At 40.3% G+C, this 26164-nt stretch overlaps 3 protein-coding genes across 7 annotated transcripts in view; 1 reads left to right on the top strand and 2 right to left on the bottom strand.

Annotated features, from left to right (window-relative positions):
* Positions 1 to 25385, bottom strand: part of TBCE (tubulin folding cofactor E) — a 51167-nt gene extending 25782 nt beyond the window's left edge. The window contains exon 1 of the mRNA XM_033055101.2: positions 25332 to 25385. The gene's annotated coding sequence lies outside the window, so the exon portion shown is untranslated. The remainder of the gene's footprint in view (positions 1 to 25331) is intronic.
* GGPS1 (geranylgeranyl diphosphate synthase 1) lies at positions 257 to 25469 on the bottom strand. 5 transcript variants are annotated; one of them, XM_033055108.2, is made up of 5 exons: positions 25332 to 25419; positions 23371 to 23447; positions 20766 to 20858; positions 12056 to 12126; positions 257 to 7437 (listed from the first exon to the last, which is right to left on the bottom strand). In XM_033055108.2, the coding sequence occupies exons 3-5, from the start codon at positions 20830 to 20832 to the stop codon at positions 6676 to 6678; spliced, it is 900 nt and encodes a 299-aa protein (XP_032910999.1). In that variant the 5' UTR covers positions 20833 to 20858; positions 23371 to 23447; positions 25332 to 25419; the 3' UTR covers positions 257 to 6675. The 5 variants fall into 5 exon arrangements, with proteins under 5 accessions (XP_032910999.1, XP_032910998.1, XP_032911000.1 ...); XM_033055107.2 differs by lacking the exon at positions 25332 to 25419 and adding an exon at positions 23577 to 24850; XM_033055109.2 differs by lacking the exon at positions 23371 to 23447 and having other exon boundaries at positions 25332 to 25469.
* A 469-nt stretch (positions 25470 to 25938) lies between these two features.
* Positions 25939 to 26164, top strand: part of ARID4B (AT-rich interaction domain 4B) — a 91870-nt gene continuing 91644 nt past the window's right edge. The window contains exon 1 of the mRNA XM_033054992.1: positions 25939 to 26085. The gene's annotated coding sequence lies outside the window, so the exon portion shown is untranslated. The remainder of the gene's footprint in view (positions 26086 to 26164) is intronic.

The following is a 26164-nucleotide window of genomic DNA, read 5'->3' as shown; positions in this document are numbered from 1 at the left end:
ATTTGGGGAAAATAGCCCCTGGGGAATCCAGGGAAGACCTGTAATAATTAGCGCGGGGGGCGGAATATCGAACTGTCCACTGTGCGTAGACTAACAGCAAAAAAATGAAAGACCTGACTGTGTTCCAGTACGAGTTGGTGAGGAACAGAAATTGAGTAGGAGCTCTTCAGTTTGACAGAGATAGGTATGGCAAGATCTAATAGCTGAGGCTATTAAAAAAAAACAAAAACAAAAAACCACAAAGTATCCTATTCGATGTTTTTCATATTTTTTAATCTTTTATGTTTCATAGTTCAATGTCTCACAACAGCTTACTGCAAACAGTATCATCTGAATGTTGGCACCACCAAGACCAGAACAATCATGACCGTGAATAATCAAGCAGCTCTTTCAGTCCCATTATGGCTCCATTACATTAAATGTCTGTTCCTCTGCCAGGCAGCATATTAGCACTCTCTACTTCGAGTCCATGATACTGACCACAGAAATCAGGTATGGGTATTTGGTAACGCTAACACATTCCAATCAAAATAATCTGGATAATGTATGTATTCTTTAGCATGCTGATAACTTGCAATTTCAAGTAACAGGCTTTGAGGGAGTAGTTACTGTCTTGCATAAAGCAGCTGCACCTCAAGGAGACAATCCAGCAAAGAACTCTGTGCCTTTTTTTCACAGTCTTCCTTTGCCATAGGTAATGTGTTATTTCAGACCAACTAATAGAATTGATAGAGATACCCTAGACAGATAGATAGATACCCTAGTCCTTCCCACATTTTGGTGGTGGCGCTGTCTCATCTGGATTCGTAAGCCCCTCATCTCCCACAGAGGGCACTCTTGGAACAATCTGTTCCAGTTCCAAGCCATATAGCTGAAGCTACAGGGATAGTGGTATGAATAAAAGCAGCAAGCTCTTTTGCTCTCCACTGTTCCTCTCCTCCCCTTTTCCCAAGGTCCAAGCTGAAAGCATCCTCCACTTCATGTACTGCCTGAAAGGAAAGGCACTGAAAACATGAAAATACTTTTTATCATCTTTCTCACCCCAACTGCCCATTTCTTCCCCTGTTTGACAGGTAACCCAACCATTCTCAGAATCTACATGGAGTTTGTCAAATTAATGTATTTACTATTTCCAAGATGATAATCAACAAATAGCCATAGTTCATGATCTGTACTTGACAAGGAACAGGACAGTCCCATTGCTAATGAAACAACTAGACCAATTTCACATTTTCACCTCATTACCTCAAATTACAACTTCAGCATTTTATAAGCACCCAATAAAAATGGTTCTTCAGTCAAAACCACAGAAAAAGTGTTAGAGTTAGTTCCGTGCTTCATATACTAACTCTGCAATTGTAGGAAATTCTACTTTTAAAGAACTTAGGGTTTTTTTTCCTTGCAAACCTTTTTTCCCCTCCAATCTGTTCACACATGCTTGGTGTCAGCCCGGTTTTAATAACTTTAGATAGTGGAAGGTTATGCCTCCCTCAGCCAACAGAAGTTCTCTGTGGAGTAACACAGATTGCAAGAGAATAGGAGAGTTTTTATGTATTTCAAAATACATAAACAAAATGCATGCATTTGCCATTTTACAGACCTCAGTAATTACTGAGTGATTAAGTAGCTCACCCTGTATGCTCTAGAAATAGCATCTGAAACATTATGAAGAGAGTGAAAATGACCTACTGTGCTCAAGAGATGATGCAGCTGCTTAACTGTCAGCATGTAATTCATATACCAATGAGTAGAGCATTTTCCTGGAGTTCAAAAGCAGAAAATTATCTATGATTTCCTTTCACCTCAAAGTTAGTCTTCTACACAAATTCATGTCAGGTTGTGTAGTGCTTTCCCTGGAAATGTGACATTAGGCCTTCTTGGTGTATCTCCCATGCTTCTCTATGCTGTACTAAACAGAGATGATCAGTAAATATCTTTTCAGTAGGTTAATTGAGAACTTATTTATTCCATAGGGTACACAGGTGAGGAACACTATCAGGGTTAATGTGGTTTAATCTGCATCTTCATTAGAAGTTTTGCACATTTTTTCTAATAAAGTTTAAACTTTATTAGAAGTTTATGCTTGAAGTGAGTTAATGAATCATGGATTATTCCTAGCCACATCTCAACAAGGTGCCTCTGAAGTAATTTTAAAATAAGTGCTGCAGAAGAGGTTGAACATTGATGATCAGCTATGATAAAACTTATTCAGAAAGGATGTTAATGTGAGGTAGTAATCAACTCAAATAGGCAAATGGCAGATTTTGTTTCCCTGACTTCAAGAAAAGAAAAATTGTTAAGAGAAAGAAATGTACAGTAATGAAACAATGTACTCTGTTTTATCTGTACCTTTAATCAAAATCTTTAGATGATATATGCAAGTTACATAAATAATTACCAGAATAAATAATTTTTAACTTAAGTATCTCTTACAGTCTATTTGGAAAGCAAGAAGGGAAGCTCAGAGATACTAGACACACACTTCAGCTTTTCCTAACAAAGTCAAGTAAATTCTGTAAAACAAGGTGAAATTACATGAGGCAGCCTCAGGAGGCAAAAATGAGTTTTCTTATTCTCTCAAATTCTTTCCTTGGCCTTTGTCCACCTGCCAACTCTGACATTCATCAGGCTCTTGCTGAGTGGGATAATTCATTAACCTGGACAAAAATTAACTTTTCTCCCTCAGGGCTAGTGAGTTATGTTCATTCACAGAAAGACCTAACAGGCACTACCACCAAAGCAAAATGGATCTTGAAAGCAAACATGTAGGGCAAGGAAAGTAGCTCAAGCTACATGAGACAAAAATAATTTATGGTCATATAAAATGTTACAGGTTTTAGCTGCCTGGAAAAAAAGATTCAGGAATTTCAAGGTTGCAGAAAATCCCAGATTAATCATAGATTACTTTTGTGACAGTGAATGATGAGTCAAGATTCAACATTTCAAAAGAAGACCCAGACTATTATGTTTGTCCAGGATCAAAACCGAGTTTGATGGTATTATGTGTGCTTGGTATTAACAGCAGAATAGAAATACAGCTGAAAGAAGAATTACAGTGAAAGTACTGAGCAAATAATACAAAGAACTTAGCAAATACCAAGCCTGAAATGTAAAATGATTAAGATGGGACAAAGAAAAGCAGCAGATGCCCATATGGCTCTTGCACATGAATAAAAGCCTGGCCCAATTCAGTGATAAAGGCATATTAAAGTTCAAACCAGTTTTATATGAGAAGTGCAAACCCCCTCACAAACCCCACGTTTTTATACCTTGCTAGCATTTTAACAATAACTGAGGAAAACAGTCACTTATACAGGAAATTTCCATAGCATAAGCAGACAGATTAGCAAAATCAACCAAAAAGCAGACGCATAAAGAACTGGTGACAGTTTCTTTCCCATTAACATTTCTGTGTTGTATCAACAACTGGCTGATACATACAAAGTTGCTCTGAGTGGGTACCTGAATGGTCTGATTTCAGAAGGAGAGGAAAAAGCTATCTCCTCAGGAAGGTCTTGAGATGATGCAATTTTCATCATAATTGATGGGGTAAACATAAGCCTATGAAAAAGCAAAGACAGATGTCCCATCCAATGGCTGGCTACTCTAAGACAGGTGACAGCATTCATTTACATCCAAGCAAGCACACAATCAGAAAACAGACTGAGGTAGCAGAGAATGCTCCAGACTGATGAGTATTTGCATTTCTCTTAATGTGAACTGCAAGAACTAAACCCCCAAGAACTGCACTGATAACCTGATCAAAGTAAAACATGTTGGCAATGGCAGGAAGATAAAGGGAATGATTCTGGCTCAAAGGGACTGACATTGAAACCAGCATCCCCTTTGTTTCCCCGTGGGTATCTCCACTTGCAACTCAGATTGCCATCGTACAGCAGTGAATATTTTATGAAGATCAGGAAAAATCACTACTCTCTGTGTTGTGAGAGGCATAGCAACAGAGAGGGGCACTTACACAACTAATTCTGCAGTCACAAGAACTCCCATGTTGCTTTAAAGAAGGGTTTTTCCTAACACTGCTTGATATCAGGAGCTGGTATCAGTGATAACATCAGAGAATATTGATGAAAATGCACAGACTGATGGCACCAAATATAAAATCTGCCTTGACTAAGGGACATCATTATGACTGGTATTTAGTACTTAAAGTGCTCTACCAGCTTAACAGATGAAGGGGAAATATCCCAGCCTCTTCCAACTCCTGAATACATCAAAAAAAGCTCTCACAATCCTGTTTATCCTAACGAAAGTAAAGAGCAACAATGCTCTACTTGTGGGCCTCTTCAGATACACCTTCAGCACATGCTTTGAATACTGGCATCAAACACCCTGAAGGCAGAAGAGTAAGACAGAATTGCATGGCTTCTTGTAACCTGGGAAAAGAAAGCTGGACCAACTTTTCCCTTCTTACCCATTTGTGGTTTAAATGGTCTGCAACTGGAAAAAATCCAAGTACCCACTCAAAATGAAGGCACATGCTACAAGATATAGAATTAGAATAAATACTGGGGTGAATTGCCAGAATGAAACAAAAGAGCAATGACATAGCAGAAGTCTCAGATGGTACAAAAGCTTAATACAAAAAAGTCAGAAAAGCTACTTCATTATGAAAGTTTGATTACACAGAACTGTTTACATCCAGCAACAGAACAGAAATGAAATGGCACTAAGTGCACTTCGCTTTGTGTTGCAGTTACAATATCCTAACAGGCACAAGGATACATTTCACAGTAAGACTAGGAGACTCATGACAACAATAATCTTTTCAGTGCTTTCTCCCATTCAACATTAACTGCAACAGTGCTTAGAAACTACCAAGACACAAAATAAATGTAATTTGCTGCAGATAGTATTTTCACATAACACATTAAAAATTTACAGGCCTACTAAGCACTGCAAGTTATGAAAAAGGAATTACAATTTTCTTTCATTAACATTAAAGACACCTTTCACCAACTTTAAGCTATTCAGTCCTGGTAACCAGGTCCATTCAGTGAAAAGCCTATTATTCTGTGTCTAATCAGACAAAGATTTCTCCTCAGCATGCAGATAAAAGGAATAGGCTATCATCCATAACTACATATTTCAGACTGAAAGCAGTCATCCTCAATTTTGTCATGTTTGATCACTTTCAGAAAGATATTAAGGCTGCCCAGGGAAGGCATTACAGCAACCTCCTTCAGTTAGTTTTCTCGGGGACTGAGATCATAGCTCTCCCTGTTTTCCAGGTACAGTAAATGAACACCTTAATAAAACTATCCTTTAGCCATCAGAAGGCAACTACCTCTGTCCATTTCAGAGTATGCTTGAGCTAGCATCACATCTTACAGTACCAGTCCTACCTTTGATCCAAACCATTACCTTGCTAGCCCAAAGCAAAGCTTAATATACCTGTGAATACTAAGGGAACTGAACCTGATTAAAGCCAGCCCAGGCAATTAAAAAAACAAGTTTCTCTGCTTACATTTTATTAACACTTTTCTATATATTTATTTATATATATATTGATACCTACCCCCACCCCTAAATCTGGCTCTCAGTCGCAGTTCTATTTTGGTATGTCTATAATTTTAAAGCTCTATTTAAGCAATTAACAAAACTGAAGTGGTATTGTAGCTTGTAAAACAAGATACTGTACTTTAACAAAAAAATTACAGCTCTTGTCTCTTTGGAGAGATGTAGAAAATGCCTCCAGACAGCAATTCAGAACAGGAATGAAATATGAATTATGAATAAAGGCTTAGAGAAACCCCTCAATTATAATCAGAGATAAAAGAGACCTGCACCAGTTATGGTGTCCTATAGTTATCTGGTGTGAATCCCTTTCCATTTCTAATAGCAGCTTATTCTATTGTCATTTATGAGGGCTAATGCATAGATTTAAGTTTCTGGTTACAGAATGTTTGACAATTTCAAAATCTAAAACCAGGTGAGCAAAATCACTCACTGCAGAGCTGGAATCAGCAGCAAATTTGCCCTTTGCTGATGTGATGAAATCTTTTCTCTCAGGTACTTCAAAATCTTAATGAAGTCACAATTTCAGACTGAGCATATCTTATTTGCATACAAAATTGTATCTTTCATAATTCACATTCCCCTGAAAATATCCACAAAAGCTGGATAGCATATTCACCCCAGGACACAGTAAACTGATTCACCTGATCTTCACAAGTCAAACTTAGAAATATCACACAACAGTTTTATGTGCATTGTGGTTGCGAGTATCTTTTTTTTTTAAACACAAATTTTGGTTTACAAGAGCATTGTTTAAAATGCATTATACACATAGGTCAACCTGATTTAATTTAAAACACAGAATTTCAACCAGAATTCTATCATAGCCTGGTTAGGGGCTCAACAGTTTTAGGTGTGAAATAATGCCTATGATTGTGTCACGACTATTACATTTAGACTTAAAACTTCTTTAGTTCTAGTACAACTGCTTTAACAAAACCAACTGTAAAGCAGTTACAATTAAGACTTTAGAGATAATAAGGTACATATTTCAAAACTCAATGCCAAGTTATTTTTAACAGCAATTTCTGAAACTTGGCTGCAAGAGGAAGTTTTACATAAGACTGATTATCGCACCTCTCCATCTGGTTATTTTCCCATTTCCAAAAGAGTTTTAATCCACACCCAGAAATTAATTTTTTAATTTTCAGTTTCTTTGAACATTTTGCTCAGCTGTTGAACTAGTGCTACAAGCTCAGGGTTTCCCCCAAGTGATTCAATTTGTTTATAGGCTTCAGATTCAAGCTCTTTCAATGTATTCCGAGTGTACTCAAAAGAACCAACATTTTCAAGGTAATGTACACAGTATTTTTTTATATCTATGTTCTCCGTCCTTTGACGTAAAATGTTTTGCACCTGAGTACTTTCAGGTCTTGACCAAATTGCATGAATGGTTGGGAATGAGAACTTGCCCTCAGTTAAGTCTTCACAAAAACTTTTGTTCTCACTATATTCTTTGGAGTGTAAGTTGGCGTAGTCATCTCTTATTTGGAAGAAGAGACCAAGCGTGTTAAGAAGTGGCTTTAAGTCTTTTTTATAATTTGAGAACAGCTGCATGAGGCCTACAGCCAATCCAAACAGACCACCTGTCTTTTGCAGTACCATTGCTTTATACTCAGCCTCTGTAGGACAGGTGTAGGTATCCCTCCAGTAAATATCCAAGCCTTGTCCTTTATGGAGTTCCAGAAGTTGACGGGTAAAAACTTTAACAGCATCTGGATGATCAAGGGTTAAAACCTTCTCTAAGCCAAGAAAATAAACATAATTAGCACAGTTGATTACAGATGGAATTCCATAGATACTGTGTGCCACTGGAAAGCCCCGTCGTAGTTTTGAGTTATCTTCAATATCATCCACAAGTAGGCTTGCATTGTGCAACATCTCTGTCACTTCAATGATAACCTATTACAAGAAGAGAAAATTAAGTCTGTCAGTAATTTAACTGTGAGTTTTACAAGACTATATTTAAAATAGATGTTTTAAGTAACTATATTCTCTATCACTGAGGTTCCTCTTTAGACAACTCGCCTTTACTGTTAGTAGAGAGATTTATGGTTCTCTTCATCATCCATTTTGCTGTAAGTCCTGGATCACAGTCTTATGTGTATGTTTTCAGATTAAAAGTTAACTTACTCCCTGAAGTGCTTCCACTTGCATGCTCCTCTTCATTGTTGCTACAGTTCTAAAACAAGCCATTGTCTGGGACTCATGGAATAACTTATTAGAAACATGACTAGGGGAAAATAAAATTAACAGTGTTTTGAAATGTTTAGATTTACAAACCTGAGATTTCCCGAAGTGAGTTCCTGGGAGTGTCAGATACCATCCATTATCACATTTCTCTTGTGAACTATGTTTTGATAAGCAGAGAGCTCATCTTTCTTTTCCCACACTTTGTGTGATTATATTCAATACTGAGTTCTTAAAGGACAGACTACTCCCTCTGAAACATCATTTGGAAAATTCTTGGCAGAAAGCCAACAGCCACAATTTCTTTTGAGAAGCTTCCAAAACACTAGTTGTTAGTAGGTAGACCAATACTACACACCTGAGGCGTGCAATAAATATTCACATCAGGCCTGTAGCAGACTACATTTGAGTAGAACAGAACCTTAACAACGCAACAAAAAAAATGAAGAGTCTTAACACTATACACTACTTTTATTCCACAGCTGCCGTGCGATCAACAGGTACACTCAGCACCTGCTTAAATGGAAATAAATTTAAGCATGTAAAAATGCATACTGTATAAACTCACTGCAAAACACATCTGATTAAGATATGATTTTAAAGCTAATGAACCGATTACACTCATTAGCTACAAACATTGCATTCAGTCAACATTTATCAAAACAACTGTAAAAAATACTAAGACCACCATAAAATGGCAGCAAATATCTAGTATGGTCCTATTTGGTGGGTGCTGTAGGACAAAATTAGGACTTTGCTGTAAGCATTTACTTGAGCACCAAGCCACCTGGTGTTCAGTGAACATTGTCCCAAAGATTAAAACTCAAACCCCAGCAATTTAATCTCTTTCCCAAGATATGATTGCAAGAACAACCTACTTAAACACTCATGAAATCAAAGGACAGAGTACTTACTTACTGAAGGTAACTTTACATACCTATTTGTTTGAATATACTTTTGGTCCATTATCTCATTCTCAGAACTATCAGGAATGTTTCCCTGTGTTCTGTGAATTCATTAGATAAGCCTATTCTAGTATTTCTCTTGCTAACCTATTTCATATCACTGTCAGTTTCAGGACCTCTTGCAGCTTCCATACATAAGGCTAAAAGGAAAGTGTGTTTCCTGACTCTGTGTTTCTATCAAATTATCTTGTGAAATTAAGACAGCATCGAAAGTGCTTCAAAGGTGAAGGAAAGGAATGAAACAGCTCAGATATCAGAAAAAGCTTATTGTAGAAGACATCAGGAAGTAGCCTGAGAAAATTAAAAGACTGGTCTCCATAATGAAAGCCGAAGACCCAGTACAGAGTGCTATGTTTTCTTACAACCTTCATCTATCTAATCAGTATCTGCTGCACTGTCAGTCCAACACACAGGTTTCTTCCACCCCCTCATCTGCAATAGCTTTAAAATTTGCTTGACTCTTACTAGGCCATTTCAGTGCCTTCTCAGAAAAAAGTTCACCGGCAAATCCAGTGTTCTCTAATTCAACAAACTGAAGTGTCTCAGTGTAGCTCTAAATGGGAACTAGAAATTCAGTAAGGGTTGGGGGAAGAGGTCACTTGATTGGGGCAAAAAGTGAAAACAGCAGCAGTTAACAGTAGAATAAACTACCAAGGAACAGCAGACTCAATTGTACCATCTAAATAAATTACACAAAGGCAAGCAATCCAAGGTAAGAAAAGTCACAGAATGAGTGCCAGAATACAGATTTTTAATAAAAGAAATACAAATACCTGGAAATTAATAAAGCTGTTAGACACAGGGGATATCTTATGAAGATTTTGACGGATGTCAAAAAGATGACCAGAGGTGGGCCTTCAGACTTTAACCATCTTTTAGTTATTAAAATCAGTAAAAGCTGTAAAATTGTGCAAAAGCTGTAATACAGTAATTTCACGATTATAAGCCGCACTGATTATAAGCCGCACTTCTGGGTTTCAGCAACTTTTTGGTTTTTGTCCATACATAAGCCGCACCTGATTATAAGCCGCAGGTTACAATACAGAGTGTGATAAAAGGTATCTGTTCTATCACCATCTGTTGAGGGTGGGGACAGTGATCCTTATCTCAATGGCAGATAATTTGCTAATGGGCCATCCATTGAAACCAGGCAAGGCATTGTTCTTTATCTTTTCACACCCCATCCTTCCTCCAGCCAGTCATTGTCTGCTAATGGCCCATTGAGTCCCACTGTGGGACTGATAAAATTACTGCATCCCATTGGAAGTTGCTCCAGCCAGGGGGAAGAGCCCAACATTTCTTACCAAGATAAAAACAGAGGTTTTGGGACAATAAGGTAGCCCCTTTCTCCACTGGACTCCAGAGGAAAACCGGATTTCTCCACATCACCACTGGACCTCCAGAGGGAAACTGCACCTTCTGCAGGAGCACTGCTCCAACTGAGCCACATCTGTCACTGCAAGGGGACTGCAATCACCATTTAATGGGACTGCTACCAACACCCTGCCTGACGGTGTCAGGTTGTACTCTGACTGTGTCAGGGTTTGGAGTTTGTTTCTTTGTAGTACTGTATTTCTATTTTAATTTCCCTAGTAAAGAACTGTTATTCCTAATTCCCATATCTTTGCCTGAAAGCCCCTTGATTTCAAAATTATAATAATTTGGAGAGAGGGGGTTTACATTCTCCATTTCAAAGAGAAACTCCTGCCTTTCTCAGCAGACACCTGTCCTCCAAACTAAAACAGCAACTTTTCGTTCTTTGTCCATAGATAAGCCACACCTGATTATAAGCCGCACTTTGGGTTCGGACCAAAATTTTAGTCAAAATGGTGCGGCTTATAATCGTGAAATTACTGTAATTGTATCACGATGAAGACTAAAAGATGGCAGGATCTTGTTTTTTTCTTGCCATACAAACAACTTACATAGAAAAGGAGATATTAAAGCATTGGTTTTCTTCATAAAGATAATCAAAACAAGTGGTCCAAGTTTTCAATAGCAGTTACGCGATCCATCAGTTTAAAGTGACAGAACTGGTAACTTCTGTTGACACAGAGGGACTGCAGATTTAGCTTACTATAGCACTAAGCAAAAATGGATCACACTGCCATGGGTGCCCAGCAAAAGGGCAGGAGGGAACAGTGAGATGGCAACATTAAAAAATCCTAGTTGAATAGAATGGAAGGGTTTGTTATAATGAAAGGGTTTCAGCATAAGACAGGCCCTGAGAAGCTGCAGAATCCACATCACCAGATTTACAAAACTCAACAGGGCCCCCAGAAGCCTAAAGCAGCTACAGAGAAAGCTCTGCTTTAAGTACAAGGTTGTCCTAGATAACTTCCAGAGGCTTCTTCCAATCTGAAGTCTGATCTGTGATATTAGCAACCTGTGTATTGTAAGGGTTTAGTCTATCATATGTTTTATTTGGATGTTTGTCTGAGCACAAAGGGTAAGATGTGTCTACCTAAAAGACAATACACGTTGCTAGACAGTTACAGGCCGAAACACAGAAGAGGTCCTAGATAATGAAATGCAGCCTCTTAAACCACTTAAATCACTTTGCTACTTGAGAGCTATGAAGTGTCACTCTCAAGCCACCCTAAAAATGACTCCTTCACAAACTCTAAAGACACTTCTGCCAACAATTAATGAAATTTACAAAAGACCAGCTGGGTGTCAAAAGCCACAACCAATTATATTATTATATTATAAATATATTATATTGCATTGGACAGAAAATATTTTGCATACTCTGTATGCAGTTTATCAAAACTACAGTCTAGTCTAAAAAAGAGGATATTTTTCATTTGAAAAGACACAATGTATAAATACACAGCCACGCATCTTGCATGCTTTGTCCAAGAGAAAAGGGAATGATAATTCCTAGATAATACTTCTCATTAGAAAGTAATGTAGACTATATATACATCCCTCTCAGTTTTAGGTTTATAAAGTTGATTTAATTGCTGTCTTCAATATTCTTGTATCAAAATCTCCAGATTTTATTTTCAAACACTGTATTTGTGAAGTCTACAAGGTAACTGTCTAGCTTCTTTTGCAATTCATTAAAAACTCAGTATTAATAACTGAGTTAAGTGGGTAACAATGATAGCTGCTTATCTACAACTTCAAACGTTGAACACACTTGGAAAGAAGTAACTATTCTAGTAAGACATGGAAGTAATTGCTTTAGTGTTGCATCACAGTAAAAGCTTTGCTCTGAAGATGTTTCCATGAAAGTTCATGCTATATCTAGAAATTAGTGTATTTAAGATTTCTAATAATTTATGCTATGTAAGAGAATCATCTGTTACCAATGGTCTTGGAAGAAAGATAACAACCTTTTAAAAGTAATTAGCCAGTACCTGTATTTTATCTTCTGGAACATTCAGCCAGTGATTAAAGGCCTGTGACAGTTTGGTTCTCACTTGTTTACCTACAATAAAAATATTATAGGCATTTATAAAAATATCAGAGTTCATTATTAGGCACAACAGTTTGTGTTAACTATAGCTGATTTGAGATCCAATTAAAAAAACCTGATCAGTGTGATGACACAAAAGTGGAAAATGTATCAGTGCATGCTGATGAATAAACATCAATTAGCAGCAGTTACAGTTTTAAACACTTCACAGGACTATGCAAAGCATATTTACAGGTTACTATATTTATTTTTCACAATTTAATTAGTAAGGGATCCTGACCATGTTGGTAGCCTGTACAGATCAGCTAGTTTGCAAGGCATGTTAATTTTAAGATTAAAAAGTTTAAATTACGATTCATGATTAGTTGCGAGTATGGGAATTTCTCTCAATTTTTAGGTCTTTCTCCTGTAGTATTATTCTTAACTTGCTACTGTAAACTTGTAAAACAGGAAAGTGACATTACATATAGTTACTAAATTACTCTAAACAAAAATCCGAACAGAAATTTCCAATAATTTAGATATTTATCTTATACCCAGTTACCCTGTTTCATAAGAATGAAAGATAACATTAAATGACCAAGTTTAGTGTTAAAACAAACTGTTCTGTTCAATCCAGATACTTTCTACATGACAAAGTGAATTTCCATAGAAGTTCACCTTATGCCTATACATTAGTGATGTCCACTTTCTTCAGTAATTTGCTGTTTTCATGTACAAATATCTATTCAGCATCCAGTCATGTTCAATATGAAATAAAATCATCCTCTATCCACACTGAGACAATTCTGCTCTGAACTTTGAGAAGCTCAGTTATGTATAATACCTTGGAATAACTGCAAAAAACAGCTCTGCAGATATATAGCTCACATAAACAAGCATTTGGAAAAAGCTTTAAATGAACTTCAAAGCAGTGCAACATAGACACCCATGGAACCTGTATTACTTGACTCAAGAAGAACTGAGACACAACTCAGATATTCTGCAATACTAGTCCTCATGTTGATAATTCCATCTTGCCCATAGCACCAAAGAAATGTCAACATTTGAATTGCTCCCTAAGGTTTCTCTGTGACTGTGTAACCAGCATATACAGAATAATAAGCACGGGTATATTCACTTGCAGTGATAGGCCCTAGAGAAACTGGATTGAGAGTTTTTCTCCTTCTAATTAAGTCGCCACCAGGTAAGCAATAGCTTTGTGGGTTGGGCTCTGTAAGCAAGTTTGATAACCTTCCTCCCTGGATCAGAGGTCTGCACTTCTTGTCTCAGTTCTCAATGATTTCCACTGCTTCCTGTCACCACCATCTTCTGGTTTTCACTAGACAACATTAACAAAATGGTCCTCTTTTTCCCTCCAGGAGCTCTGTCCTCTGCCCCTGCCACACGTGAAGAGGCATTCTGACCCGGACATACACTGCATTTGACTTGTTTTCTCCATTTTTATTGTCTGTGCTCAGTTTTAAACACTAACAGTTTTCTGCAGAAGGAAAGGATTGTTTTGTCTTTCCTTGAGAGTAACTGTTACAAATATCTGCCAAACTGTATGGCTTACCCTTTAAGGATTAACAAGTATTTCACCACATTCATAAAGAAAATCAGTCAGAGATAATATTACATTAAGGAACTGTAGCTTATCTATAGCTGTTTATTCTCTTCTAAATTACATGGATACAGGCAATACCTGCCTTTTTTTTTAAATACTAGTCAGCTAATTCTGTTTTTCTGAATATGTTTCCTAGAAAATACACTCAAAGAATGCTGGATGTTCAGCAACAAGCATTATTTCATCATGACGAACTTGACTACTAGCACACATTCTAAATGGATTATAACACGCACAAAGGATTAAGGCACTTGAGTTCTGTAGTACAGACAGCATTTGAATTGTTAGACTTGTCTACCCTGACTAGCAAGGCTTCCTCAACACCGACTATCCAAAGAAAAAATACTACCTGTATAGTGAGACATTTATCTTTCCTTTTATACATGCAGATTTGCTTGTCTTCTAAAGGAACATTATTGCTACATAAATGCTATTTTATCTGATTCTGAAGTCAATCCTAGCAGGTCTATGTGATAGTACAGCGATTTATGCTACACAATTTATGCCTGCGGCCATATAGGGATGGCAAAAGACCAAACCCCTCCAACACTGGTTTCTAAAGCCTGGATCCAGAAGACTCCATTCCTTGCCACACTTGTCCTCTCCCCAAACTAGACAAGACAACAATACAGTGACACTAGGACAAAATTAAAAGGAGCACTGCCAGAATTATCCAGTTTCTTCACTGTCACATTTCACCGCTGTTAATTATTCTAAGCAGGTTATTGTAAAATTGAAGAATAGAGGTCTAACATCCAAACTCAGAAGCTCTGCCTACTGTATAGAGCTATAATACTAGACATTATTGCACCAAGCTTTTATCAAAGCTCTACTAAATGCATTTGGTTTAATCTAAGATCCCAAATTATTACCCAAATCAAACAGCAGCTATGGAAAGCTTTTCTCCTTAGTAATACTGGGAGGAAAAGGTAAGAAAAATACTCAGAAATTCCTTCTACAGCAAAGAAGGTTAGAGCTTTATCCTCAAAACAAATATCAAGTGAAAGATGTTGTACTGAGGACATTTCCTTCTCTTCAGATGAGATGCTTCTCATCTAAAGGGGAAAAAAACCCCAGCCAGCTTACCCCTTACATACACAGTTGTTCTTGTGACAGGGCACAGACAAAAACTACAGACCTCCATTCTGGACAGGCTCCTGGCTAGTATTGCTTCACTCTTGCTGTATTAAAGTAATCACGAATTATGCCCTTAAGGCAGCACCCTACTTATAGAGAGGGTATATGAAAAGGCTAGAACAGCAATGGGAAGGAGCAGAGTGACTATTAACCTAGCCCCCATTGCAGTTAATTCAACTCATTAGCCCAGCAGAGAATGCAGCTTTTTGCTAGGTTAGCTTTCTGCCAGCTTTATGTACTGAGTCAGCTTATGCAGTGGATCTGCCACAATCACTACAGGGTGAGCAGGAGATGCTGAGGATCAGGGGAAGGGGCATTGCCCTTCTGGAGGAACAAAGCTCTTGTATTACCTCAGTTGTATTGTACACTTGCACGTTTAGCTGCATCCTCTGATGGATTAAAACTAAATGGATAAAGTCTCCAAGCAGACCTCTCCAAGCAGCTACAAAAACACTACAAACAGCAGAGGTGAACTGCTTGAAGATAAGCAGAGAGCAGGCACATACACTTTTAACCTGTGCAGCCACTTGTGCCTGATAAAGGGTACTGACAATTCTCTAGCATAACTCCCTCTGCTAAAAATAGGGTTAACTAGTCCAGGGTTGAGATGCTGGTATTGCCTTGTTCCTTCTCACAATCCTAAATGCCACTATCCCATAGTTACTGCAACTAAAGTTGCCTCCAGTCATAATGGCCTAACTAATTCTCCTTTTTTTTCTTTTAAGTGGAAGTGCAGCATTATGCCTTCCTGTATTAGCTCCTTGATCACCTGTGCTACCAGGAGGTGACCAATTCATTCCAGAAACCTCCTGGAATGCCTGTGTCCTGCTGTGATGCTGCTTCTACAACACTGTGGGGTAACTGAAGTCTCTCATAAGAATCAGCACCTGTAAATATAAAGCATTGTGCACTTATCTGAAGGTCTCATCCTCTTCTTCCTGCCTAGGGGGTCTGTAGCATATGCCCACTATAATGTCACCCCTATTCATCTGCCCTTGAATCTTGACCCATAAGCTCTCAACAGGCTCATGTGACAAAGGCAGAACCCCATGCAACTCAACTGCTCTTTCACATAAACTGTAACTCCCATTCCTTGCTACCCCAGATTGTCTTCCAAGGCTATCCACATACATCCATTGCAGCACTCTAGTTGTGTGTTTATACCACAATAAAATTGTTGCCCTACAGTTGCATGCAAAACTCTACTTCCTCCCTTTTACACCCAATAAAGTATGCATATGTATAAAGGCACTACAGAGAAGCATCCAATCCTGCAGATCCCCAGAAAAATCAAGAGCTTCCCCTAGCAAATTCTGTTCATACTTCCTTATTGGAGTGGTGGGATGATTTGCCTTCTGATCTCATCTGTAGATTACTAAGTGTCTTGTTCAAATCAACCTACACACTTTGTTTGCAAGTTCACTAATTCCTTACTTGACAGTGTGTAGTCATCGGTTACTATCACTTCTACTTTTGTCCTGACTTGGGTAGGTGGATGCTATCTCCTCCTGATACTCCTTGCTCTACAAAGGAGCTCAAGGCCTTAAGAGCCAAAACTCTGCTATCAGCATGAGCTCTGCAACTAACTAGCAGTTGACAGGCAGTATCCATTCATTCCTCCTGATGGTAAGAAGGGGTTTGAGGATCATAGAGAAGATCCACCTGGCTTCCCGTGCCCTTGGCCTTCATTCCAAAGGCCACAGTCCTGCTTGATAAGCTTCCCCTTGCTATATCCATTAGTGTTCAAGTAGAAGAGATGTAAGGTTAAGTATTTTTACGGTGAAACACACCTTAGCACTCCTCCCCTCACATCCATATCAGGGGTATCCAGAACAGCAAACCTCCCTAACACAAAACCACATGTGGAAGTCTCTATTCCCCACAGGAGCCAGTCTCTCCACTATCTGCTCAGTCTTATCACTTGGTGCTGCTCCAGGTGCTGTTCTGATGCTTAGTTGTACAAAACCATAGAATCATTTAGGTTATAAAAGACCTGTAAAGAGCTTCCAGTCACATGTCTTCTTTCAGTGCACTGAGCCTATTTGGCAGTTGCACATCTGGCTCAAGGAACAGAAGTCACTCTCCTGGTGTCAGAGGCCACCACCCCTCACCACCGCAAGAATATCCACTCCCAACCTGAAATGCACAGATTATTTCTTGGCCCCCATCAACATACCTAGAGGTTTCAGATTCTTGAATCTGTAGAGTCCTGTAATTTTTGTTATTTCTGATGTTACGCAAGCCTGCTGATCCCCTTTCACTATTATTTTGCTTTGTGACAGAGATTTTCCAAAACCATACACCTTTAGGAGCAGGGACATCACTTATTCCGGCTAGTGGGTGCCCCCAGGCATCCCTGCAGCTCACTATCTAGAGGGGTGCAGCCTCCCTTAGAAACTTGGCCCAAGTGGAGGTCTCTGATGCACCAAGTGTAGTTGTGCCAGTGGTAGGGATCACGGCCCATAGTGCTTAACTCCTTCACCAGGCTGATCAAGTTTAATTACCCAGCAGTCAAAGCTGAACAACAAAGCCAGTCTTGACTGTTTAGCTTGCTAAACAAGACCAGGAAAGACAGCAGCCAAGACCAGCAGGACAAGAATGGGAAGATACCTAGTCATGAATGGGATCAGAATCTGCCCCTTTCAACAGCAAGCTATTAACCATATCAGTTTTATGACAACTGAAATTTGATATACTCCTTAGCACTGCAAAATCAGCTACTGCTGTTTACTCAGACTCCCAAAAATAAAAGATTCACCATGTGTGTGAACCAAGCCATTTTTGAGACAAACCACAACAGACTCTATCAAACTAAGTCCTGCAGTTTATGATACTAAGTGACAGAATCCCACATTAAGCAGAACATCGCTAAAAACTAGTAGGGTAATGTTCCACTACAATGAAATTACTATTTCAGAATCTATGTTCTTCTCCCAAGTAATAATTTCTTCTCACGAAGGAATAAACATTAATTACCATAATAAACATTAATTACTATATTAGCACTTAAAATAGCACCATATTAAAAATACCTTAAGCCTAGTAGCTTCCCTATCCTTACGCTGTTTTAAGCCAAAGAAATAGACAAGGTTACTTTAGGTATCACTCCAAAATTGTTACCATTAAAAGTCTTATTTTAGCAAAGGGAAACAGAGCAATCAATTTGCCTCTACTGAGCAGTTAATCCTTAGCAGTTATAAAAATCTGTGTTCTTCCACTATTGACAACATTAGCAGGCTTTTTTCCTTCCCTGCTACCAACATTAATACAGCTATACAATCCCTTTTTATGCAAACAAACTTTGATATCTATCAAAATTCATTCAACCATAGGTTACTAAACTGCTTGGAGCATTCAACTAGTCATACAAGATAAGGAACTGGACTACTGTAGAGCCATAGTGTACATATTTGACACTCAGCCAAGCTTTCTGCAAAGTCCCTCTGAGCTCAAACTGATCCAAGAGAGAAACAGCTTCTTGTCCCTATTGTTGTGCCTCCTCACTAACAAGACAAGAGATTATCCAGGCAAGTTTTTAACAGGTTAGGTGATTGAGACTACCTAATAATTTGATTAGCAAGCTGAGAACTGGCACAAGTAAAGCAAGAGAATACTGCCAGAAGCTAAGAGGATGGAACGAAACCGCCTTTTTCAACAAGAGCCTGTTGGATTAGCTCAGGCATCTAATTTGAGCTCTACTCTAGGTAGAAACAGCATCTATAAGCCCATCTTTTCCACCCTTATTGAGCACTGGTACTCACACCGACTCCAAGATTCACACATGTAACTGGCTCCTACTGATCTGTACTTGGCATAGCTGACCTTAGGCAAAGCCAATTTTTCAAACACAGGAAACACTGTTTATTTATGATTGTGAACCCTCACTATTTCACCTGTTACTCAGTACAAGCTTCCCACAGGTATACCGTTTTCACCTGCTTAGTTTAAGGGAAGTTTTCTCTTTTGAATCACACCACCACTACTGCATAGAAATCAGTGTATCTTGTCTCTCACCTTCCCCAAAACATACACTAAATTAACAAGTCAACATGGTAAAGCAGACCATCAGATTTATGATACTTTAGCAGGACAGCTGTACTGCCAGCAACTGTAGTGTTACATAAGCCACCAGTACAGAGCTGTTACTGTTGAACTCACAAAGTAAAGGAATTTAGCCACAGGAATCAAATTGGGAAGGTTGAACATGTATTCTAGGTGCATCATTTAAAGTGAAAGGTAACTGAAGAGCTACTAGTCAAGAGCTTTTGCCTTAAGAAGATTTTTTGAGTACTTTTTGGTGTTGTATATTTCCTACTAGGAAGGTGAGCTCTTCTTCCTGGTATCTACACTAGGGTTAAAAAAAAAAAAAAAAGGCAGCTAAAGATGCAGAGGTGTTACAACATTCCTTGGTTAATGAGATAATCTAATCAAATAAAAAATAGACTTAAAAACTATGTTTGACAAAAACAAATTTCTTCAGGACCAGGGCTTAAAAAGGTCTCTGTAATATCACAGACTCTTTCTCAAGGTAGTCCTCTAGAAAGACCACCACCCAGTTCAACATAGCCAAAAGGAATACACATGAGGAAATGGGAAACAAGCCTTCTGGCATTAAAAAGGCATGGAACTGCCAAATTCTTTCCTTTTCTTAGTTTTCAACTCAGTGCTAACTGCCAAGCCAAATGAAATCACTAATGTTGGCAAGAAAATCCTGGATATTTGTAGAGGTTAATAATGAAATTCATTATACACAGGTATAATGAATTAGGGCTCAGAGGACCCACCCTACTGACATACAGCTCTTGTTGCAGATGTGCAAAAGCCACTTAGTACTCTGCCTGTGATTTACAGTGCTACTTGTCTAGGCAGAAGGTCTTCTACCCTGGTCAGATATAATTTTGATCAGAAATATTTCCTTAATATTTACCCAAATTTTGTATCTTCTTTAACTCCTTCAGCTTTCAATATAAGCTGGACAGAGGGTAATCAGGCAGTTATGCAGTAGTCCCAATTACAAAGTTGTTCGACTGCTATTTTTACAAAATTAGTCACTCGGATAGCCTGTTTGGGCTTTCTTTCACTTTAGGTGTACAAATGAAAGTCACAGCCATCTGATTATATTTTAGTCAAAGAGACTTTCAAAGGGTATATCCATACAGTAGTTTGCTTTCAAACTGCCCCCTGAATTCCACTATACTATTCAAGACTGAAAACTTCATGTGAATGTATTGCTGGTGACCTGATACTACACAAGGACTGGCTGAACCTCTGACAGATGAAGCAAGCCATGAATATGGACAACTGAAATAGGCTATAAGAGCATCTGTCTCTATATACACCAAGGAGAATAAATTACACTAGAGGAACAGGCCAATAACCAACCCCCCCACCTGAAAAAAAACCCCCAAAACAAAAACAAACAAAAACCCCAAACAACCCCATACCAAACAAAAAAACCTCAAACACCCCTCCCCCCTCAACCAAAACAAAAAAACCTACCAAGTTCAGTACAGCAAGCAACTATAGAACATTTGTCAGCCCTGAGTTTAAAACCAGGATCAAGTCTTCAGTACTTGCCCCTACCAGCTTTTAAAAACAGCAAGTCAGCTACTCTGGAGAACAGAGTAACTGCAATATTACTTACTACAATTGCAATATTAATATGGAAATATTACTACAGACACAGTAACTATTGTACCAGTCTCACAAAAAAAACCAAAAAAACAAACCAACAAATCTATGAGGTTTCATAAAAGGAAGAACAAGTAAAAGTGAAACAGTGAAAAGTGTTACTTCTTATTATTCTTAAATCCACAAATCAAAAACTTCTTGCCTTATACTTCCTAAGTCACAAATTGCTGTAAAACCAATGTTGATATTTAAAACAACACAGTACAAAGAAACTTGCCTGGTAGTTGAAGCAAATACTGGTATGGCTCTAGGATTTTTTTAGATGTTTCATCCATCCCATCCATTTCTTTATTTCCTAAGACGTAGTTCACTGTTAAAGAAAGTGTTATTAATACTATTTAGATTTAAAAAATATGGAAGTAAACAACAGATGCATACAACTAAAATGTCAGCTGATTTACAGGTTTGGTGCAAACATTGAATTTTGCACATGACACCTTCAGTATATGAAAGGTTTCTAGATGTCATTTACCAAGAAACCATTCACCATATAACACACACTAAATACAGTTTTCTTTAATTATTTATGAAGTTTAAGCCAACTCCTAGACTTTGGTTACTTTTTTGTATGTAGTAGACTGCTTAGGTGATGAAGTATTTAAAACTTCACCATACACAACAATGAAGTTCCACTGCAAGTCTTTAAAAACACTCATGCAAAACCCCACATAAAAAAACCTCACACTACTAGTTTGATTAGATCTCCCTAAATGCTTTCTCCATATACTAGACATTCCAAAAGTGGAAGTGTGTAAGAGCAGAAAATACACCTCAGACCAAGGCAACGTAAAGAAGCAGAATACTAGCTTCAGTCTTTTGATATAATTCCTCAATCTTTTAAGTGAAAATAGAAATACACCATTTTCCTACCACTGTTCAAGCATACAGACAGCTCTACACACTTTCCCATACACCATAAATGTAACAGACTCTTATGAATGATCTTTTAGGACCCAGGGCCCACAGAGCTCAATGATTTTCTATTGATTAGCTTCAATTAATATATTTTTGGTCATCTCCATCTGCATTTTTTTTCAGACTATTTTCTGTGATAGATTTGCTATCCTTTCACCTTTAGCATTCTTTGCTACACTGCAGATGCAGCAACTCAAAACAATTCTGCTCATGTAATTTTAAGACCAGAACTATAGCAGTAGCATACTACCACATGTCTCATGCTACTTCAGCATCACTTCTCACAAACTTTGCTAGCATCCTGCAAAGGATTTATTTATTTCCTGTTGGAGCAATTCAATAGCTATGAAAATTAATGTCATTATTTTGGCTAGAATAGAGCTAATTTTCTTCCTGGTAGCTGGTACAGTGCTGTGTTTTGGACTCTGTGTGAGAATACTGTTGATAACACACTAAGGTTTTGGCTTTTGCTAAGTAATGCTTATCCTAAGTGAAGGACTTTTCAGTTTCCCAAGCTTTGTCAGGAAGCAGGTGCACAAGAAGCTGGAAGAGCACAGCTCAATCAGGTCCTGTCTATTCCCATTCCCACCTTTCACATTCACAAGAATTTGTAGCAGTCTGTACTTGGAGAACTGATCTGTGTTAATAACTATTTTCTGAGTTTAGGTTTAGATCAATTCCTTTATTTGCTTCACTGTGTGTGTTCATCAAATGTATTGGTACTTCAGGGGTGAGAAAGGCAATTTTACCAAATATAGCCACAAACAAAATGCTCAAAAAGACTGCACCTTTTGGGAAAGCTTTGCATAGTTTCTCGGCAGCGATGCTGTGATAAGAAGTATGGCCTTTCCATCCTATCCATGATGTGCCAGAATAACTAGCGGACAGGCCACACACTTATCAAAATCAGATTTGACACCCTTGACTCCTTATTTTGTTGCCAGCTTGTTGTTGTAGCAGAAGTGCTTTCAACCAGCACTGCCACTGAGTCAGCTGTCAAACTGTACCCTCACATACAAAGAGTAAGTCTCAAAGGACTTCAGTAAGGAGGTAAAATCAAAGATTTTCAGAGTCTACCTCCAGATGTTTTAAGCAGAAAGAATCTGGTTGAGATAGATATAAGGATATACTATCAATCTAACAACTCCCCTGTGACTATTATTTGTCAAAAAGCTACACAGACGGTGATAGAATTGAAAGTGCATAGCTGTTCAGCTAGGTTGAGAGGAGATGTTAGGGTTCAAAGTGCTCTCCTATAAAAGTTCTTGCTTAGAAGTAAATGTTAAAGCTCTTCCTCTTCCCTCGGGGAATTCTGCTCATCTGTAAGGCAGTAAGCCAATATTCAGAATCCCCACCTAACTTGAAATTCATTAGTATTGTACAGCATCAACCTAAATATTTGCATCTTTCTGCACAAAGTTAATAAGAGTTCACCTGAAATACTGCTTATCAGAAGAAAATTAGTCAGATAATTCTGCCCCAAGCGCAGAGATTCTTACTTTCTTTTTCCTCTTAATAAAAGCAAGGCAAAAAAGAAAAAAGATCTAATGAATAAATGTAACTAATCTCAAATCAATATAATTAAAATTTTCTATAATACTATTCTACCATTTAAATAAATTTTAGGAAAACCTCCACCCAGGAAAAATAAAAGTCCGATTATTCATCACACAGCTACACATTTAACACACTCACTGGCACACAAACGGTGAACAGAACCTCCCTCAAACTCATATAGAAAAAGACACTTGACAAAGAAACATGCAAATGAAATTCTTTACAAAAGCCCCTAAGCAAAAATACCATGATACCAGATGTGTAATAACACAGCTCTTTGCACAAAATTATCACATACGGCACACTTGGGAAACGCTCCATATTAAGGATTTCCTGCCGAGGTGACTGACCGATTTGTTCTGGAAGTTACACTGTTGCACTGAGAAAGGTTTCTCAGTGATTTAGACGCAAGATCCAAAGTCACCATCTCCCAATGGTAAAAGCCAGCAGTTAAACAATAAATAAAAGGGAACACAAAGCCTTTTGTTAGTGAAAGTGCAAGAATTGGTTACATCTATGCTCATTCATAAGATGAAAGCAGTTAAGGCCATTTTACCTTGCAAATCAGCACTTGCTGCATTTCAATCCATATGCACGACAAAGTTAATTTTCCAGTTATTTCTCAGTATCTTCACATAGGCATGAAGAACAGCCACACAACAGAACAGTGCCTTTTGGACTGCATCAAACCTTATCTCTGATGACCTCTTGGAAAACACACATGACACTGGGATAAGATGGTGACATGGGCCTCCATAATGTGGAAGCACTCTAAAGCTACACTTAAAGCTGTGATCTGTGTCTAGGACTTTTCTAGAGAGGATGAAAGTTGACAATGATTAATTCCGATCAAATGTGAAGAGAAAGTTTCCCTTTGGAACTCTGCAAAACAGCTTCTCACGCTATCCTGTTCCATCCCACTCTGCAGAACCTTCTCCCCCTCCTCCCAAATAGGGGGAATGTAATAGTCTGAAATAGTCCAGGCTAAATATACTGATGGCATTTGGAAAACGATCATCATATCAGGGGCTGCACTCATAATGCAGTTACAAAGAAAATAAGACAACTACCGAAGAAGCAAAGAACTGCAGTATGACACGAACCATTCAGAAAGTTCTCAAATCTGCTCCATCGCAGAACTTAGTGCACTGAGACACTGGCTTAGTTACAACCAGTGGGGGAGGAAGAAGGGCCAAACAGGGGGAGCAGGTAGGAGTGAGAAGGAGAGTTTCAAAAGGAATACACAGAAAACATAGCGAATATATATTGCTTCAAACAGAGACTACCAGAAGTCTTAACCCAAATGCAACTGGGACACTAGTCCACATTCCCATTCTAATCAGCAGTCGTTTTTCTAACCCCTCCTAGGCTGACATCGAACAACACTTCGCATTCAAGCTGCGGGCAGGCAAGCTTCCCAGAGGTGGAAGGGCAGTCACAGACCACACATTTTCCCCGAAGATGCAGCTAAGTAACAATAGCTTTCCATAGCCGCCACTCCAACACTAACGCCAAAACGGCATGAGCAAACTGCTCCTGGGATCGTGGTTCCATTTCAAATGGGCTTTCCAGGAAAAATTGAGCACGAATGCTGCAGAAGCCAGGGAATAACACCTGGGCCGCCAGAGTTCCCGCGGGCGGACGGGGAGGGTCTGGGAGCTGCGGGCTGACCCGAAGACAGAAGATGAGTCGGCAAAACCGCGACAGCAGCTGGAGCGCTGCCTTACGCGGTTAAAACTCACATTTCACAGAGAACACCAGGTGCTGCCGCCCTCTCTGCAACTGCCAAACTCCCGCCACAGCCAGACCGAGGGAAATAAGGTTCATTTTTTTCGGAATTCAACACGACAGGCGCAGCCTCCTCAGCTGCCTCCAGAACTCCAAGGAGAGCGGCCACAGCTCTTCAGCGCCATTTTAGGAGACCGAGAACCGAGGACGCATCGCTCCCCCCACCCGCCGTCCACCCCCATTTTCTGATCGGCGCTGTCGGGCTCAGCCGCCAGGGAGGGCCGGGAAGCGCCGCCCGCCGCCAGCCCAGCGCAGCCCCGGCCCCGGAGCGCTCTGTCAGTCACTCCGCCTGCCCCGGCGACCGCCGGCACCGCCCAGCACTACCGGCGGCCCCCTTTTCCCCGGCCCCTTCCCGGGCAGCCTACAAGCCCCACCTGGGCGGGGCGGGGCAGCCACAGGACCCGCTCCCTCGCAGCGGGGCTCGGACCGGCCCCTCCAAGCGGGCACCCCCTCTATCTCCGCCGCCCAGAACCCAGCGCTTCCCCCGCCAGCCACAGTCAGCTATCAAAGCAGGCGACCTCACCTCGCCTCACCGCCACCACCTCCTCCTCCTTCTCCGTCGGCAGCTGGAGCCGCGCCCCCGAGCAGCCGCCGCTCCGGGAGTGGCGGCGCTGGCGGCGGCAGAGCCCAGAGCGGGAGCACCGCCCCCCTCCTTCCTTCCGCCCCGCCGGGCGCCACCTTCCCCTCCTGGGGGGAAAATGCGCCACCGAGCGACCCCCGCGCAAGCGCAGGCCCCGCCCCCTCAGCTCGTTAATATTCACCGGGGGCCCCGCCCCCTGCGCGCGGAGCTCTCTGGGAGTTGTAGTCCCATGAGCTGCGCAGCGCCACCTGACGGAAATGCTGCCAGCAGCGAGCAAGAACAGCGTTCCCCATGAGCACCCTCGGCGCCGAGTCTCAGTTTCCATAGAAGTGGAGAAGAATGATGTCAGTATTTCCGACACGAAGGCCAATGGGACCGCGGGGTGGGCGGGCCCTACGGAACACGGCCCAATGGGGAAGGTGGAGAAGGGGGCGTGGCCGTTCCCGTTCGGCCGTCAGTCAGTCATCGGTGCGGGAGGGGGAGGGGGACCGAGCGGAGCAGTCACTGCCGCCGGGGCCGCGCAGGACGGATCGGCCCCTCCGCGCGCCGTGCGGGGCCGCCGCCAGCGGAGCCGCTGCAGCAGCGTCGAGCGGGGCCGGGGGTGCCCGGAGCTGAGAGGAGCCTTCGCCCAGTTCCCTTCTGTGCCCCCCGCCTCGGACCGGGGGAGTAGCGGGCGGGCGGTCGCCGCGGAACAAAGGTGAGGGCGCCGAGCCGGAGAAGGAGCTCCCGTGCCCCGCCGGCGGCGGGCGGGGAGGCGACGAGGGGCCCCGTAGGGG

This window comes from Catharus ustulatus, chromosome 3, assembly GCF_009819885.2.
Source record: "Catharus ustulatus isolate bCatUst1 chromosome 3, bCatUst1.pri.v2, whole genome shotgun sequence".
Classification (NCBI taxonomy): Eukaryota; Metazoa; Chordata; class Aves; order Passeriformes; family Turdidae; genus Catharus; species Catharus ustulatus.
Note: the sequence above shows the minus strand (reverse complement) of the source record. Positions and strands in the feature narration are given on the sequence as shown.

Excerpts from the sequence above, each read along its gene's own strand:
- GGPS1 (XM_033055109.2), bottom strand. The coding sequence starts at position 20,832 with ATGGATGGGATGGATGAAACATCTAAAAAAATCCTAGAGCCATACCAG. Across the intron at positions 12,127-20,765 it reads GTATTTGCTTCAACTACCAG|GTAAACAAGTGAGAACCAAA; the intron begins GCAAGTTTCTTT and ends TTTTTATTGTAG. Across the intron at positions 7,438-12,055 it reads TTCCAGAAGATAAAATACAG|GTTATCATTGAAGTGACAGA; the intron begins GTACTGGCTAAT and ends TTCTTGTAATAG.